A 19,198-nucleotide genomic window follows, 5' to 3' on the forward strand; every position below is an offset into this window, starting at 1 on the left:
AACTGCAGAAGAAGCAACTGACTTTGCACTAGCCCTGCCGGCCTATTTGCCTATTCTCAACAATTGAGCCAAAGTTGTTTCGTCCTGCAAGCTGCTGATCCACCAAAGTCTGGGAGGACTGGCAGCACTTCTCCAAAGACTCAGGAACTCTCATGGAACAGCAGAGCTGTTCCCCTGCATCTTGTAGGTACCAAAGACTGAGATGTGAGGCCAAGACCGCAAAAAACCAATACCAGAAGCATCACTGCACACGAGTCACCAATGCTACCAATGTGATCCCCAGATTCCTGACAACCTAGAAAGAAGGACACTGAATAGTCACAAAAGCACAGACTGTGAAGAAACAACTGACTCCGCTGGCTTGTATGTTGTTTACGACCGAGTGTGTCAAAAGTCATCTCGTTCTGCAGCTGCCATGCCTCCAAAGCCTGGGTGGTCTGCCTGCCTTCAACAAAGAACCGGGAACTCCTGTGGAGCAGCGGAGCTGTTTCCCTGCATCCTGCAGGCACCCCAAAGAAGACTGTGAAACTCCAGAGCCGCAAAAACCTGACGCTTTCTAGCCCAAGCTGAAAATGAAAGGCCCATTTTGAGGGAGATTAAAATTGGATATAGTGAGGAATCCATTAAGGATTGAAATCCCTTTTATAACGATGTTCCCATTACCTTTACTCTTGATGAGGTAAGGTTGGGTATCAAGGTACTGTCCCGGAATAAGGCTCCCGGATCCAATGGGATTCGTTCAGACCTTTTTCATGACAATATTGACGTCTAGGCCCCGGTTTTAAACAAGGTACTAAACGCCGCAGTAATGCAAGTGATTCCACCCTTGTGGTCCACTGCCATTATTGTCCTTATTTTCAAGAAAGGGGATAGGGGCAATCCCCTCTATTACCATCCTATATCCCTAATTGATGCTACAGTTAAAGGTCTTGGCCGGGTGTTATTAAACAAGCTCTCTGATTGGGCTGACACTAATCGAATCATCTCAGAGGTGCAATATGGATTTCGCATAGGAAAGTCAACAATAGACCAGTGCCTAAATCTTTTCTTTTAATTTCTAAATATGCGATCGCCAAACCGGAAGCTCTCTTCATGGGTTTTATGGACCTAACCTCTGCATTTGACTGGGTGAACCATAACAAAATGTGGATTTTAGGGGTAGACCCGGTGATTATAAATGTTTTAATGACCCTTCACATTATTACTACTGCTGCTGTTAGTTATACCAAGGAAGGGAAAATCATTGATTATTTTAAATGTTCTAGAGGGGTTTGACAAGGATGTATTCTAGCTCCTTGTTTGTTTATGTTATATATCAACAGACTAGAATCATCCTTGATATCTTTACAGATTGTGGTCCGCAGAAGATGCAGATTTTGTTAGCACATACACCAAGTGGTCTGCAAGGGGTCTGAAGGTCGTAATAGACAGATTTGTGTCCTTTATGAATGTGGATTTGTCACCGAATTTTACTAAATCATATATTATGGAATTTGGTTAGCAGGCTACCAGACATAACACCTATAAAGTAGGAAATATAGCTTCGCAAACGTCCCAGCTTTTACCTACTTAGGAATTTTATTTGATGAGAAACACTTGCAGGAGGGGAAGGTATCGGACATGAAAAAATCACTGGGAGCTACCTCAAATTATGCCCATAGACTAGGCACATGGTCACGGGGAGTGATTTTAAAGCTATGTCAGTCCTTTTGTAAGTCCAAGTCTTTGTATGGAAACGAGGTTTGGGGTACACGTCGGTCAACAATTTACAGACTACAAAAAATAAATATCTCAAACGGATTTTGAAAGTACCCCAGGGCACCCCCTTGTACTCTGTACCTAAAGAATTAGGCACTAAGTATGTTACAGATCTGGTGGCGGTTAAACCTCTGTTGTGCTGGTTGAAAATTTGGTCTATGGAGGAGGCAGGGTTTAACCAATTAGTAATTCAGGACTACCTCTCACTTGACAACGTACTCAAAATCCCATGGTTAAGATATGTTAAGGAGATCTTAACAGCCATGGGTAGAGCTGATATTTTTTGAGACATGATTTAGTGAAGCCACAGGATAAGAAAATAGTTAAAGAATTGTTCTTCAAATATGTTATGGTTTCTCGTGAGGGTAGGAGTTTAACAAACACATGGTGAGAGGGTGTGTTTCAGTTAAATCTGTCGAGGGCATGGAGACTCATTTCTCTGTTTTAACTAGTGCCTATGATAGATTTTGAATTACCCGTTTTAGATTGAATTTGCTCCATCACATACTGGCATCCCCAGCTGATTTTGTCTCACACGTAGAGGATAGAGCTCCCTGTGGCTGCGACAAAAGGTCTCCACCGGATACCCTACATTTTGTATTCCTTTGTAAATATTTTACGTATATAGGGTGATTGTTTTTTAAACCGCTTTTAAAAGAACTGAGATTTAGGCACGCTTGTCTGGCTCTATTGTATTTGCAACTTATGCTGAATGTTTGCACGCTTTTTATTGTTACTAACTTCTTAAGAGCCGCATTAAGATCAAGAAATTCTAGATGTGACTAATGTCTATAAGGTCATTTACGATTTTGCATATTTTGTGATATGTGGTTTCAAATTAATTTGATGTTGATTTTAATCTTGGTTTGTTTTATGGATGTGATTACTGCTGAATAAAGAATATTTATTATCGCCCAAGCTGAGGTCAGCCGATGGTGCCAGCTTGGCTCCCGGGCCCTCCAGAGACAAAGTCCACATTGAATTGCCCACTGTGGACTTCCCGACACCACCTACAGCCTCTGTCACAACTGCTCTGGGTGACGAAAACCTGCAGCCTAGGGACACCTCTGCACCCATCGCCCCTGGCCTAGGGAGAAGAGGACCGAAGGTGTTCCCACATCCACAAGCACAAACCCCCATGTTGGTTCAGCCTGACTGGTCCCCCAGTCCAAGCGTCTAACCTCTTTTCTGATGGACCGATCTCCATAGACTTGAATGGGGTACCCAATTCTGTAAGTCACCTCTGCACCCAGCTGCCCCAGTGCTGCCCGAAGTGGACTGTTGGTGCTCCCTTGGATCTTGCCCCATACTCACCTTAAGTCCAAGTTTTGGTCCCGTGAGTCAATGTTGAGGGCCTAAATGCATTACGTGTTTTCTTCCGAAGGTTAACATTAGCATGAAGTGCTTCAATTAGGATTTAAAGTATCAAAATCACCCTACGCTGAAAAACACACCTCTGCACCTAGTCGCCCCAGTGGCTCTTGAAGTGACCTGTTGTGCTGCCTTGGACCTTGCCTCATATTCACCTTATATTCCAGGGAAGGGTCCGATAAGTCATTGTTAAGTGACCGTATGCAGCAGATGTTTTCTTCCCAGGTTAACATTGCCGCAAAGTGCTTCAATTATGATTTGAAGTATCAAACCCCTGTTTTCTTCAAATCTGCTATTTTAAAAATTATTTACCTGATTTTGATGATTTTGGTGTGTCTAACGTTTTATCATGTGTTATGTGTTTTATATCTCTTTATTGAGTTGTATGTATGTCATTTATTGGCTGAGTGTGTGTAGTAGATGTCTTACACTGCTCTCTGATAAGCCTCAGACTGCTTGACCACACTACTCCCTAGAAGAGCACCTTGGGATTGCTAGAGCAAGCCCCTATCCACTAGTAAGGGAATACCTGGACTCTTTGCAAGGTATCCCTATTTTTGGTGTACCATATAAAGAGCCAACTGTCAACAAGGGTGAAGTGAGTGAGCTAGATGAACCATTACTGGCAGCCCTTTCTGCTGTATTACTGATATTGACCATAAAAACTGATAATAAGACTCAGTAACACTATCACCAGCAATGTTTCTGGGGGCTTTTCATGGCACATAAATGTGCCAGTCATACGTATGAAAAATCTAGAGAGGTGTATGGTATTACTTCTCCATATCCTGGTATTACCTCTCTTGATAATAATAATCTGTTTTCATGAAAGTGCAAAACTCAGAAAATACCAGAGGGCACAATTTATATTTAGGCGGGCATCCCGTTTCTCCACTAGGGGGACAGAGGTAATTACTCCATCACGCTGCCAGAGGTGCCGCCTGCCTAATTTGGTAATGACTGCCAAGTTAGTGCCTTTTTTCATGGCGGTTTATTTTCAGTGCTTTTTGCAGTTTGGTTCAGGGCTCTGTTAACATGGCGGAGTCTTGCAACAAATTGTTTTCTTTTTTTTCAAAAAGAAAATCCTTGAAGATGGATTTTCTTTTTAAAAATAAAAAGGAAAATGCAATGCACCCCTTGTCATAGGAGTCCTCATTTTAGACTGCCTTATATTTTCGGGGTTTTGGATGTTCCCTGAATGCTCAGAATACTACAGAACACCACTCTTGATATTTGTTTTAATCACTCCAATATGGCAGCTATGTTGTCAGCCCGTAGGCTCCATTCGGATGCCTGCCACTCTGGTATGCAGGTCACGCCCCTATGAGGATTATGTTTTTACATGTGGTACGCTTATCTTGAGACTGCGCTTCTCAATTCAGTAATCAGAACACATGAGAATTTTCTTCCAGCCAGCAGGATCACTCAGACATGATCTCAGGAGAATGGCACACGATGACTCTCCCTCGCCTCCCTTTTGCCGCTTCTTTTTCCTGGACCTCCACCTATTGTCAGGTCAAAGTCTACACGCTATCTTTAGCATTGTTTTTTTGCCTTTTACAGACTCTCTATTTCCAGAAGAAGCCACCTGTATTTCGACCTTTTTGTGACACGTTAAACAACTAGGTAGCACCAGGTTTTTATTTGCCCCCACATATATCCTATGTTTACGTAACTATTTCTTGGTGTACAGATAAGGTCTAAGATGCCACCATGATCTTATGTTTTTTAATCAAATACAAGATTTCAGTATCAAGGTACCCGTCACTTCCTAAAGTATTTAAGCTTTGTTTACCAACTCATTCTATTGTACTGGATTAATACCTCTAATTTCTATTTGTTAACCTGGCTTGTTCCTTAAAAAGAGACGACCTCACCAAAATTAAATATGGAATTTGGTAGTGTTTTACACCTTGTTTATATACAATAAACCTTTTTGATCATGCCACTATAAAACTCACTTTGAGGACCTAGTTTCTTAGAGGACTTATGGATTGCTGGATTACCTTGCAATGGCGGTTTGCATGGTTTGTTCATTGAATACCTCACATTCACACATGTCCACGTGTGTCCATGACAATTAGCTACATACAGCAGAAGTGGTTTTTCAAATTACTTTGCGTGCTCACAAAGTGTATTAATTGATATTGAAATCTTTGATTGTGACATAATTTTCTCTTTTATGACTGTTCATGTTTCTGTTTGTATCTCTTTACATTTGTGTTTTTCTATTGTCCAATTATGCATCCCTGGAATTGTTGTACCTACTTAGTTTAATCCAGCCTTGAAAAAGCCCCAGGCTTGGGGCCTAGATGGGGGTGAAACACATGTTGGGTAAAAGTTGTAATATTTGTTGTAAACAATTATATTTATCAGTATGCATCCATGTAAAATATTTCAATGTGGAATGATTGCTTGTGCAAGACTAAATATCAAGTAAACTTGGCACCTGTGTTTTCACTTAAATACAACTTCACAAATAAAAAACCTAAATATTGTAATCAGTGCCAATATTGTGTGTAACTTTTGTTGTTAAACCTAGCATTCAAACATCCTCAAACTTAGGAAACGTGAGCTTTATTTTCAGTGTGTCTTTAGCATCTCCGTATTAGATCTAAAAATGGGCCTGCTTTATAGATGATAACTTTTTAAGTTCAAAAATGCCCCTTAAATGAGTCAAGAGCATTTTAAACATGGCTAAATCACCTTCCCCTGTATTGTACCTTCACAATGAATTTTGAGCAGGTAAAATTGCACTTGTTTAGACCTTCTTCTACAAAATGTGGGTATCACATTTAAATGGGATTATATACATCATCCAACGATTCCATCAACCTGTACAGGTATCACACAAAATACCTTTTAGAAAACTTACCAAATTGGCCATTTCAATGGATTAATAGAAACTGTTCAAAGAAAGAATTATTTCCCCCTTGCAAGAACATTGAATGACAAAGCATATGGAATAATAGTATCCAAGAGAGTTAGCTCAAAACATCAAAAAAGAAGCGTGGTTCACTCCTTAGGAAGCCGCTCCTGGAATCTAATGATAAAAGGACGATGTCCTCTAGTACGTGTTACTAACTTCAACCACATGTTGACAACATTAAGAGAATGATAAAGAGAAATTGTCATATGCTGCAACTGATAAAATTGGAGAATCCTATGTTCGTATGTAGGACAGGAATTAACTTAAGGCAATCTCCTGTTAAAACATAAAGACCACCAGAAAGACAAAGTCAGTTGGCACTAGGGCGGATTGCTAAAGGTTAAAGGCCACTTTAATTGTGGCATTGTCTATGCATTTACTAAAATGATATGGAAGTACACACTTATGCTTGTAGTCTTCAGGCCTTCTGAGACTGAAAGTGTAAACTGTGGGGCTGCTCCTTGACAATGCGTCTTTTTTGTTTCAGCTTTAGAGTTAACACAAGTTGATAGTTCGAATCGAGGGCAACTGCAGGGGGATTGACTACATCTAATAGGTGATTGGACTTCCAACCCTCTGAAGAGAGGCCTCCTACTTGTAGACCAAGTTTAGTAGGAAGTATCTCATTTGTGTACTGATGCACTTTAAAATCTGAGAGTGTTACACTATTGGGAGGGGAGGGGAGAAAGTTGATTCAGGGCTTATTTCATAAATTGTGTGGGTATTTATGGATTAGTTCCCTCACTTGATGATACGTATTCAATTGTTCGAATGTGAAAGTATTGAAGCTGTTCTCCTCAAGATGCAGCTAGCAATAGGTACTGTTTGCAACTAGAACATTTAGCTTTTGGTTACCTTTTATAAATAGAAAGTTGAATAAACAATGGGCTGTGGTTTTAGGTGGTCATTATGATGATGTAACTCATATTTCACGGAGACCTTTGAAATCTTTTTCTTATTTTGTCAGAGAGGCGTTTGAAAAAACATTTAGTACATAAACCTTCCTTACTATCTCTTAGATGGTGAGGTGGTTTGAAATTTGGAAGGGATGAGTTGACCTCTGTATCTTAGTTATGTGTAGTTCAGGAAAGAGGACTTAAGTATATAAACGGAGTGCAAATATAACCGGAATATAACAGGGACAAGACACATTAATCATGATTACCTGTTTTAATTTTTGAGAAGTCATTTGCAGACATGCTATTTTGGGCATTCGATGAACAATGTTATCTTAAGTTATAGTAAAATAAATAATTAAAAAGGAGGGAAGAGAAAAGTCAACAAAAAAACGGAATCTAAAATAAGAAATGCTATTTGAAATGGTGAAGAGTTAAGAAAAAAGCATCACTGTATTTTATGGTAGTTTGAACTTTCCTTTCATACTTGTAAATTATAATATGCTTTCTAACTGTTCCCTGTTTTTCTTCGGTTTATGCCCTGGTTTTGTTTATTCCCACACACACTTGCAATATTCCTTTGCCAGGACTAGTTGGATGCATAGTTTTCTCGTGGGCCAACTTTTACACAATTTACCTTGCGACTTATACTAGATGATGGTCGGAGGCCATTTTCTCTCCAAAATACATTAAAAGTGGATCGAAAATCCCACCTTCAGATGAACACCGACATGCAGTAATCTTCAAGAAAGTACAGGTACCAAACTTAGTATTCAGCAGAAATACGGAAAGTTTGAGCTAGAAACACTTTGCGTCCCCTCTAATCTAAATACAACTGTAACTTACGACAGTAAAAATGTTATGCTGTGAATGACCCATATCCTGTAAAATGGCAGACTACTTTTATTTTCCAGTACTGTGGACGCTTTTCTGTGAACGTTCAGAAAGCAAACGAGGCAACGTTGTTAGCTCTGTTGCCAGAACCAAGCTTTCAATTTCCTCATAATTAAGTTGAGTAAGTTTCCTAAATGCTCTCTGGATAATTAGATCCTGGCACAGCAGCAGGCTTTGCAAGTGAGGATGTATTTAAAGGGGTGGGGAGAGGGTGGTCCACGCGACCCGCACTTTTGCTGTACAGAAATAGCCCTGGAGAGCTGCCAAGGCATATAATTTCCTGGTTGAGCCATTTGCTCAGCGAACCAAAGCTGAGCAGCAGATCTTTATGACACTCTGTCTTCATATAATTTCTCCTCAGACTGTAAAAAAATCAATGCGACATTACCGAAGATGTAATGAACATATAAATACATCATGCGCGAGAGGCCAAACACGCAGACTATTACGGCTAATATGATCTTGGGCCAATTGGACATACAGATGTGAGGTGCATTAATGACACACACCTCTATTGCTGCAGATTTTGCCATCTGGAGAAGTACATCTTCTTTTGATCTCCCACGGGCTGATGTCACACTGGAATTCGCATTTATCTCCATGCCAACCAGACTCGCAGTAACAGTTTCCGCAATAGCACTTTCCATGGCCTGCACCCAAAACAAATGGAACACAGTCAGGAAAAGACGTTTTTTAAAACATTTTTTTAAAGAAAATGCCTATTCGTTCCAATAGCTTTTTCAAGGTCCTCGTCATACTGTTTCTTTGAAAAATGCATTTTCATGAAGGAACCACTTGATATTTGGACGCTAGCAAAACGTGTGGTTTAATGTACTTACAGAGCAACCATTGCTTGATCAAAAAGAGATAATACAAGTTATATAATCTAGATGAAACGTGAAAGTAACTGAAGAGAAGCTGTCCACAAGGAAAAGAGTCCAACAATATTCTACTTTCTTTCTCATAATTTGCGGGCGCATCCTTGCTCTATGCAGTTGGAAGATGGACAACGTTCCTTGTGTTTCCCTCCTATGTTTGCAACTCTTCATGCCATTCTAGTTCAGACCCAGCCATTTGCAAATCAGTCTTGACTCTGTTCTCCATGGGAACAGTTCAGCCCGAACTGCCAGGCCAGGTCTTCCCTGGACTGGAAACAAGCTTCCTGGGACCGGTTAGGGGCATCACCCCTCATCAGCCAGGCTAGCTTTACTCCAGTGGCATTGCTCCCCATGCCATTCCAGTTCAGACCCAGCCATATGCAAATAAGTCTTGACCCTGTTCCTCAGCCCGAACTGCCAGGCCAGGACTTCCCTGGACAGGAAACAAACATCCCCGGACTGGTTTCGGGGCATCACACCTCATCAGCCAGGCTAGCTTGACTCCAGTGGCATGGAGAGCACGGGACCCGTGTGTGTTTGTGCATAGCTGTCATGCAGCTTCTTTTTCAGCTGTCCCCCCATGAAGTTCAGATTATGAGTCATTTCATTTTATAAAGATTTCACTCATCTAGGATTTTTTTGCACGCAGCCTTCATGGGTCTGAGCTCTTTTAGAATTTGTGTTAGTTTGATTTATAAATGCATATCATTTGTGCAAGCGTGCATAATGATCCCTTATTTAGGGACCAATTCCGATTCGGGTCGGAAGGGCTCCGAACCATAGGGCTTATTAGGATAGCGGATTTTCCGCATCCTCTGGGCCGGCGGAAGCCACCGCTGGCCCGGAGGATGCGTAAAATCCGCTGCGGACCCACCAAAGACCCACCGCCACATTATGATGGCTGGTGGGTTCTGGTTTCAGTCCGCTGCTTTTCCACAGCGGTTGGCTTACAACCGTGGCAGAAAAGCTCTAATATGTTGGCGGTGTCTCTCAGACACCGCCAGCCATATTAGGATGGGTTACAAAACTTGCTTTTCCGCGGCGGGTTTTCCGCCGTGGAAAAGCATGTGGAACTTCACTGCAGGGGCCCGTTGCGGGGCCCCTGGGTGAAGGGGGGGTGGGGGGTGCACATGGGGGGTACCTATGGTACCCCCTGCATTTGTATGCAGTAATCGGCAGGCACCGCACGGTGCCTGCCGCTTTCTGCATACAAATGTGATGTATGCTTTTTTAACATTGCGGCGGGTGCAGCTTGAAGCCGCACCCGCTGCAATGTTAAAAATAGAGGATGTGACCGCCATGGTGGCGGTCACATCCTAATTGCACAGGAGGGAACTCCGCAGGCCATGCGGAGGTTCCCTCCTACTCTGGGGTCGCGGACGGACACAAGTCCGTCCGTGATCCTAATGGGCTCCCATGTTTGGAGCCATTCCGACCAAGCTATTCCGATGGGCTCGGTTGGAATGGAATCCCACTTGGATTTCCGGATGGCCTACGATGGGCTCGGAGAGCCCGTCTGCCATCCGGAAATCCTCCAGTACTCCTCCGGTCGCCTCCTTATGACCGAGGGAGTACGATGGCAGTTTTTCACTGCCTTTTCGTGCCGGTCTGTCCGGCACGAAAAGGCAGTCGGAAACTTTCTTTGGGGGCCCCCAGCAGGACCCCCATGGGTGCAAGGCTGCCGAATGGCAGCCTGGGGGCACCTTTTGTGCCCCTCTGTGGATCCCTGCACCCAGTGGCAGACACCTCGGGGTGCCAGCCACAGGGTGCAGGGATGAACTGCACCCCTGCTTTTCTCAAAGCAGGCATGCATTCCGAATGCATGCTTGCATTGTGAAGTATACAAATGTGACTGAACCCTGTTCGGTCGCATCGTATTAGCAGGGCTGTCACCCACGACAGCAGGTTGATGGGTTACTGCTCCTGACCGATGTCGGACGGACCTAGGTCGGTCGACATCGGAATCGACACCTAAATACTGGATGTACGGAGAGTATATTTAAACCTTGAAATTAATATTGAAGGATGTCCTTTGTGGGACCACTAAGAGAGAAGTTGCTAGGCCAAGGAAGAATTGTCCTGATTTGACTCTTTAATAAGTTGGAAGGAGTTTAGTCAAACATTAAAGGGTTTTCCCATTGATGCTGGCCACCAACTGTAACTGGACTACTAGTATGCAAATAGGTCTGGTAGGAGCATGGTGAACTTGGTCTGTGATTATCAGCTGCCTGTTGCCTGTGTGTCAGAAGCCAAAAATATGAGTCAAGTCTGTTTGAAATTGGAGGACAAACATTTTACAATGTTTCTGTAACGGCTGACAGTTAGTGATAGATTGGGCCACTGTACTTATGAAATTCTTCAACTGATGTGTTTTCAGAATAATTAAAGGTTTGCCCAATATTCTCACATAATTCTCCATCTGTTGATGTATTTGAAGGCTTCACCATATATGTTTGTGGGTCCTATGGCTCAGAAGTTGCTAGGAATGCTGCATGTGAAATGCAAAAAGCTCATAAAATGGTAAAAGTTATGGGGCCACCTTCCATCTGTTTATTGCTGTGTCATATAATAAAGAGGAGAGGAAAACATTCCATCAAGATTGTGTTAAAGTCACTAGTGCATTTATTTGGAAGAGTTTTTTTGTCTGCAGAAGGAATGCAAACCCCAGCATACTTACATATATGTCAAACAGGGTGGAAAAATGGTTCATTACTGCAAAGGTGCTTATCACTAGGAAATAACTATTGATCCGTCGAGTAAACACAGAATAAACCCAGGACAGAGATTAAAGAACACATTTATCACAAAAGTGTGTTCAGGTTATCGTACAGTTAAGAGCAACAAATTAATTTAACACCAATTGTTTACTTTGGGAGTTAGAGAAGACTGCATATTTAAAATGGCCTGTATGCCTTCCGTCCCTTGCAATATAAAATAACTATGTGTTGGTTGATAAGATATAAGACATTGAAAAGTATGTGATGAATATCTCTCTCTCTCTAAAAATAAATATATATATGTATATATATATATATATATATATATGTATATATATATATATATATATATAAATATATTCCAAACAACTCTCCCCCGCAGAGAAGAAATAGAGCCGCACAGAAACCAAGGTATTTGACACATTACTTCATTTAATTATCATTTCCTTTTCTTTTAGAAAAACGGCATTTATGCAAGACACGTTTCATTCTGCCAAGAACTTCATCAGTTTACAAACACCGTTTGATTGGGAAGCCGCTTTGCCACTACGTGTTTCTTGGATTTAAAGGGCTCGATTTCTTTTGATGGCACAATCTTGGTTAGGTCACTTCCTGTTACTGAGCATGGTGGTACCTGTAGTGTCCACGGCTCCCTCGTGTATTTCCTTCTGAAAGTCTTTTAACCCTCCAGTGGGTCGGTGTTGCAAAACGCCCTAGAGCTCAGAGAGGTCACACGACGGTGTTCCGCCCATCCGGACTGTTGGCCTCTCAATAGCTCGCCAGCCTGCTTCTCAAACTTTAGCTGCCATGCCCGACGCGTTTCGAGGCCAATACGCCGCTTCCTCATGGGCTCTTTCATAAAAACACGGACTGCTCACCTCTGCAATCAATCATTATTTATTGAATTGGACCGCCCTAAGTGGGCGTGGCTTCTGCTCACTGGCATGATGGTAGTAGTAGTCCATAGAGGTGAGTAACATCGCACTCCCTTAAGGAGGTTCCATGCTTTTATGTTCATTAAAAGTTCCACATTCATAACCTTTAGTAGGAAAGAGATGCAAAGTCAGGCGAGCTGTTTATTCATATCCTGGAACATCGTGCGGCATGACGGAAAACATTCCCATCACAGCAGAAAGGGTCCCCGTCTGCAGCATCTTTTGGAGGATTTAAATTGGGGGACATGACCCGCTCTCCCCAACACAAGCCTAAAGAATGCCAGCGATCACCTGGTTACATCGAAACTTTGAGACAGTTAACAACAAACATCACGAAGATTGCACGACAAAGACGCTCTCTCACAAATTGCATCTTGGGAGTTTGAGTGTGGCCAACAACAGGGCGTGTGATCAAGCACTACACTGGGACATTGCAAATAAGAGGACACACCTTTGAGAAAGGCAATATGCTGAAACGAGTCAGGTGCCTCTGACACGTGATTACCTGCGCCAATTGAAATAAAGCATCTTTGTCCAGGAACCGGGTTTAGGCGCATTTCTTGGTTGTATGTTTATATATTCGATAATCTCTCTCCACATGGAAAAGAAGTTGGATCGCACACAATACTTCTTTAAAGTCAATGAGGACATTTATTACGAACAAAACTCCAAACACTCCAAAACACCAACGCGTTTCGATCTCCAACTGAGATCTTGATCACGGTGCCGCCCTTCTTTTACCATTCTGTTATAAAGATCATGAGTTACCTTGATAACCTCCCCCTCACTACCTTGATAACCTCCCCCTCACTAGGCAAGGCATTGTGGTTATTGTAGTGTTATTTACAAAAAACTGTGAAAATCATAAACAATGATTTAAAGCAAGTTAATATTCAATGTTGCAAATTATACGAAATGAAATAAAATAAAATAATAATGAAAGGTTTATAGTAATTGATAAGTTTCCTTTGCTGGAGCATCTGTGCGCATTATAAATGCCCATAGCATAGCATAGCATAGCATAGCAAATCATGACATAATCTGCTCATGTTTCATGGCAAACCCTTGAATTCGAATTCATACTTCTCATTATGTTATTTCACAAGTTCATTTGTTACAATGTTTTTTCATATACCTTTAAGCTTTTTTCAATTGATGCCTCCAGTGGCATTAGAATCATTGTCACCATTGATCAAAATTTAGTCCAACAAAAATTGTTCCTTTGTCACTTCTAGCCGTAGTTATAATCCCAATGTCTCTGGTTAAACCATATGTACAACTTACCTATTTCTTATTTATCCTCTTATTACATAAACGTTTGTGCTCAAACTAAAATAATCATTACATTTCGAAAGTAAAATATGATGCAATGATAGAGACATAACTGTTTTTCCTCTGCCTGTTTTACATGAATTCACATTATTTCCAGTCCAAAGGTCTATTTACAAATGTATATACATTTCCTCACTCTGGTTCAGACCGTATGGAGTCATTGTTCGTAAGCTGAGAATGTATCTTGATTCTTTTTTTCTCAGCATCAGTTCTCTGTTTCCTCCTCTCAGTGGTTTTTTTGCTGTATCAATGCCATAGATTTTTACATTTTTCCATTCACTGTTATGATGAAACTCCATGTGTTTGGCAACTGCGTTGCTTCTGTCCTGAGGTACAGTTGCCCTCACGTGTTTCAAAATCCTCTTTTTTAGTTCATTCTTTGTGCTGCCCACATATTTTAGTTCACACGAGCATTCAATTACGTAAACAACATATGGTGTTGTACATGTAATTAACTCATCAATCTTCCAGATTTTACCATTTGCCAACATAATTTCCTGGATCGGTTTACATATTTGACAAACCTTACAGTTGAAACATTTTTTAAAACCTTTTCCTTTCAACCATGCTTGATTTTCCTCTTTGAAAACGTGACTCTTTGTTAAACGATCTTTCAGATTTGGTGCTCTGCGGTATGTTATTTGTGGTGTATCACCCACAATGGGACCAATGGTTGTGTCCATTTTTAACATCTTCCAATTTTTCTTTAGAATATTCCTGATTTGTTTAGACTCATTCGAAAAGGTTGTTATGAATCTAATCACATCTTTTTCACTGTCTTCTTTTTGCCTTATTTGCAATAGGTTGTTTCTATTCTTTTGGCTTGCTCTTTCCCAACCTTTCTTTATGTGGCCTTTTGAGTATCCTCTCTTTTCAAATCTTTTACTCATGGATGTACTTTGTTTGTCCGATTCTGATTCTTCCGAGCATATCCTCCGTAGTCTTAAAAATTCTCCATAGAGAATATTGTCAAACAAACACTGCTGACGAAAAATACTGGCATGCAGTGTCGCATTGGTTGCGTTTTTTTTCCTATGTAAGTTTGTGTGTAGTTCATTGCTTTGATATAAATTTCAGTATCCAAAAAGATTATTTTGTTGTCACTTAGTTCATAAGTGAATTTGAAATTTGCAGGTGATGAGCTGAGGATTTGGAAATTTTAAATTCATTTTCTGAACCATCCCAGATGATGAGAAGATCGTCGGTAAAGCGTACCCACAGTATCACTTTATTCAACATGATATCATTTTCTGCTTGCCATGCCCATTTCTGTTCCCACCACTCCATGGTGAGACAAGCAAAGCTTGGGCTAAAGGAACCGGGTTTTGGTGCATTTCTTGGTTATATGTTTATATATAAAAGTCATAAACCGTGTCCGTGGGTCATATCTGCCCAAACGCCGATATTCCAAACAATTGAAAATGACTTTTCTTGAGAAACATTTGGATTTGGATTATCATGTCCTATACTTTGGAATTTTTGAAAGACTGACTTTGAGGATGCTATAAATTACTCAAATCTGCCCGAATTGTGTGGGTAAAATTGATACCTAGTCACTTTGAATAAGAATGTACTTACATCTCGTCTAACATTTGGAAGAAATATCTAGTTATATGACAACAGGATACCAACATAACTTGAAGGAAATAAGAATGCCCTGAAGAAGTTCTGTTGTACAGAACGAAACGCATCGGCTGGCTGTGGTACATAAACTTAAGGAAAATAAAAAGCATTTGAATATACACCAAGATTCAGCGCTTCAATAAGGACTCTAAGTGATATGATTTGATTGGACTTGTTGTGTAAGTGGTGCTGTGCCAAACTTTGGAATATTCTCCACTACTCTCTGCTACTCACTCTCTACTACTCCACTACTCTCTAATGCTCACTCTCTACTACTCATTCTCTACTACTCTCTACTACTCTGTCTTTACTACTCACTCCCTACTACTCACTATCTACTGCTCTCTACTACTCACTCTCTAATACTCTCTACTCTCTACTACTCACTCTCTACTACTCTCTCTCTACTACTCACTCTTTACTACTCACTCTCTACTACTCTCGACTACTCACTCTCTACTTCTCACTCTCGACTACTCTCTACTATTCACTCTCTACTACTCTCTCTCTACTATTCTCTACTATTCACTCTCTTCTACTCAATCTGCTACTCACTCTCTACTACTCTCTACTACTCACTCTCTACTACTCTCTCTCTACTACTCTCTACTACTCACTCTACTACTCACTCTCTACACCTCTCTACTATTCTCTCTCTGCTACTCACTCTCTACTATTGACTATCTACTACTCATTCTCTACTACTCACTCTCTACTACTCTCTACTACTCACTCTTTACTTCTCTCTACTACTCACTCTCTACTGCTCTCTACTACTCACTTTACTACTTACTCTCTAATACTCTCTACTACTCACTCTCTACTACTCACTCTCTACTACTCTCTCTACTGCTCTCTACTACTCTCTACTACTCACTCTCTACTCTCTATTACTCACTCTCCACTCTCTACCTCTCTACCTCTCTCTACTTCTCTCTCTACTAGTCTCTACCGCTCTACCTTTATCTCTCTACCTCTACACCTCTACCTCTCTACCTCTCTCTACACGCACACATATACATATATATATGCATATATATGCATATGCATTTATATATATGTATGTGTATATATATATATATATTCACTGAAAAAAACATAGGTTTCACACCAGTTATAGTTAGCTGGAAATTTTACTGACATAAAACCATTGAAATTCCCACGTTATAGTTAGTTGGACTCACTATAACTTGCGCGCCTGCAATGCACTGCTGATGACGTCACATATTACATCACTCATGACATGGTCAGTGACATCACTCATGACATCACTGATGACACCATCCAGTGAATGTGTGTCTTTCTGAAAAATAAATATGTTTTATATATGTATATGTACAGGTCGATGGAAGAATAAATGGTTAAATAAGTGTGTAAATGGATGTTTTTAAAAAAAATTGATTGGTTAACTGGCTTATTAAGTGTATCTTTGTGAATACATATATTAGCAAGTAATTTTTAAATATTTAAATATATGTATCAATGTTTCACTTTGTGTATAAGTGGCTGCATGGGTTGGTGACTGACTCACTGTTTGTATGTGTTTTAAGACAGCATATGTGCAGGACTGTATGGGTGGATGAGTGTGTATATGTGTGTGTTAGTGAGTGAATGACTGTCTCACTAGTGTCTTTATTAGTAACAACATATGTTTTAATCTAGTATATGTGAGTATTGATGTATATAAGTGAGTATATGTGAGAGTGAGAGATTGTAAGAGTTCCTGTTTAAATAAGTATGTGTTTCTAAAAGTGATTGTTTAAGATTGTAAGTATGTGTAAGTTTCCTTAGAAGTAAGGTGGTAGTGTGTGTATAGTTGTATATGCAAATAAATGGATGTTCAATATAATTTATTTGCATGTGTGAGTATGTGTGTGAGTAAGTTTTGGATGACTGTCGGTGTGTAACAGGATGTATAGGTGTATCACTACATATGATGAGTGAGTATATGTATGAGTGACTATATAGAACTGTTGGTGAATGAGTGGATGTGTATATAGATGCTGGAATTACTGAATTGGTTGTTGTAACTGGTATGAGTATCTCCATTTTTTTGAAAATATTAGTTTCTATTTTTGAATATGTGTTTCAAGGGTTATATTACACTGAAATTTGGTCTGTCACTCTGTCACAAGGATCGTGTCATCAGTGATGTCATGAGTGATGTCACTGACCATGTCATGAGTGATGTAATATGTGACGTCATCAGCAGTGCATTGCAGGCGCGCAAGTTATAGTGAGTCCAACCAACTATAACATGGGAATTTCAATGGTTTTATGTCAGTAAAATTTCCAGCTAACTATAACTGGTGTGAAACCTATGGTTTTTTCAGTGAATTTAATAGGTTTTTTAAATGCTAATTCCTAACTATAACTGGTGTGAAACCCATGTTTTTTTCAGTGAATTTCAAAGGTTTTTTAAATTCTAATTCCTAACTATAACTGGTGTGAAACCTATGGTTTTTTCAGTGAATTTCATAGGCTTTTTAAATGCTAATTCCTAACTATACATAGGGCCTCAAACCTATGTTTTTTTCAGTGAATTTCAAAGGTTTTTTAATAGCAAATTTCTATAGCTATGAAATGTAATATTTTTTAAAATGAATCCTATATTGTATTTTTATGTAATATTATTTTCTTTATGTATATTGTTCATGTTTTTATTTTTTTTGCCCTGGAGCGCTCCCGGCGTGCGTACCGGTGAGCGCACCGGTATGCGCAGTCTTGCGGCGCGCGTACCGGTTTGCGTCCCGTTAGCGCCATTGCCGCGAACGAAAACATCATCGTGATGTATCGCGTAGCCGCGTCCGCGTGATACGCACGGCGTAAGCGCACCCGGAAGCACTCGAGCGCATACGATCGCGCTACGTAAGCACCCCCGTGCGTGCCCCGGGGCACGTAGCGTAAGCGTGTCGAGTCATGTGACCTGAAAATAACACTTTTCATTGGTTCAGGACAGTTTTGGTTTCCAAATGATAAAGCCAGTGTCATGTGACCTGAAAATAACACGTTTCATTGGTTCAGGACAGTTTTGTTTTCCAAAAGATGAAAGCCCCCACCTTTTTTCCTCATTCTCACTTTTTACTTTGACTACGGAAGACCTGTTTGCAGACCTATTTGTACCTATTTGTACTGAGAAATGGCTACAGTAGCAGCAGCAGCAGGAGCATCTCAACCACCACCACCACCACCACAAGGACCACCACAACACCACAGTGGTGGAGAAGAAGAGGAGGAGGAGGAGAGGCAGTACCTGCCTGAGGATACTACCACCTATAAGCCAAAGGAGCACATAGTCTGGCAGTTTTTTAAAATCCCAAGGGGCCAAAAAAAAGTTAATGCGCCAAAGGTGACTTGTATGATCTGTGGCACTGTACTTTCCAGGGGGAACCCTGCCAAAAAGTATTCTTTTGGCAACAACACCATGATTTGCCACATGCAACGCCGGCACCCGAACAACTATGCTGCGGCAGAGGTCAGAGAACTGACCAGAAACCCTCCCCAATCTTCCTCCAGCACCTCCCAAAGTGAGCAACCCACTCCATCAGGTCCAGAGACAAAGGGGATGGTCCCAAACATCCAAACCCAGTTTGGACAATTCAAAATAGTTTGCATATTTTGTGGAAGGACAATTAGCTATGGTGAGCAAAGCATTAAACTCATCAACCGTGCTGGTGACAACCACAATTGCCCAAAAAACCCCTTAATTTTTTCCTGATTTATTTTGCTCCAGTTGAGCCGTTTACAATTCCCTGTTTTTTGTTTGTCCCCATAAAAATAACAAAAAATATATAAAATTGTTCATAAAAGATAAAAAAAGTAAAAAATGTTCCAAAAAACAATAACAAAAATATAAAACAACAAA

The 19,198-nt window shown here is 40.6% G+C and overlaps 1 protein-coding gene across 1 annotated transcript in view; it reads right to left on the reverse strand.

Annotated features, from left to right (window-relative positions):
* The window catches only part of ITGBL1 (integrin subunit beta like 1), a 1,224,736-nt gene that overhangs the window by 494,065 nt on the left and 711,473 nt on the right, over positions 1–19,198 (reverse strand). Inside the window, exon 5 of the mRNA XM_086934369.1 lies at positions 8,358–8,498. Within this exon, the coding sequence (XP_086790495.1) occupies positions 8,358–8,498 (141 nt within the window). The remainder of the gene's footprint in view (positions 1–8,357; positions 8,499–19,198) is intronic.

This window comes from Lissotriton vulgaris, chromosome 8 (assembly GCF_964263255.1).
Source record: "Lissotriton vulgaris chromosome 8, aLisVul1.2, whole genome shotgun sequence".
Taxonomy (NCBI): Eukaryota; Metazoa; Chordata; class Amphibia; order Caudata; family Salamandridae; genus Lissotriton; species Lissotriton vulgaris.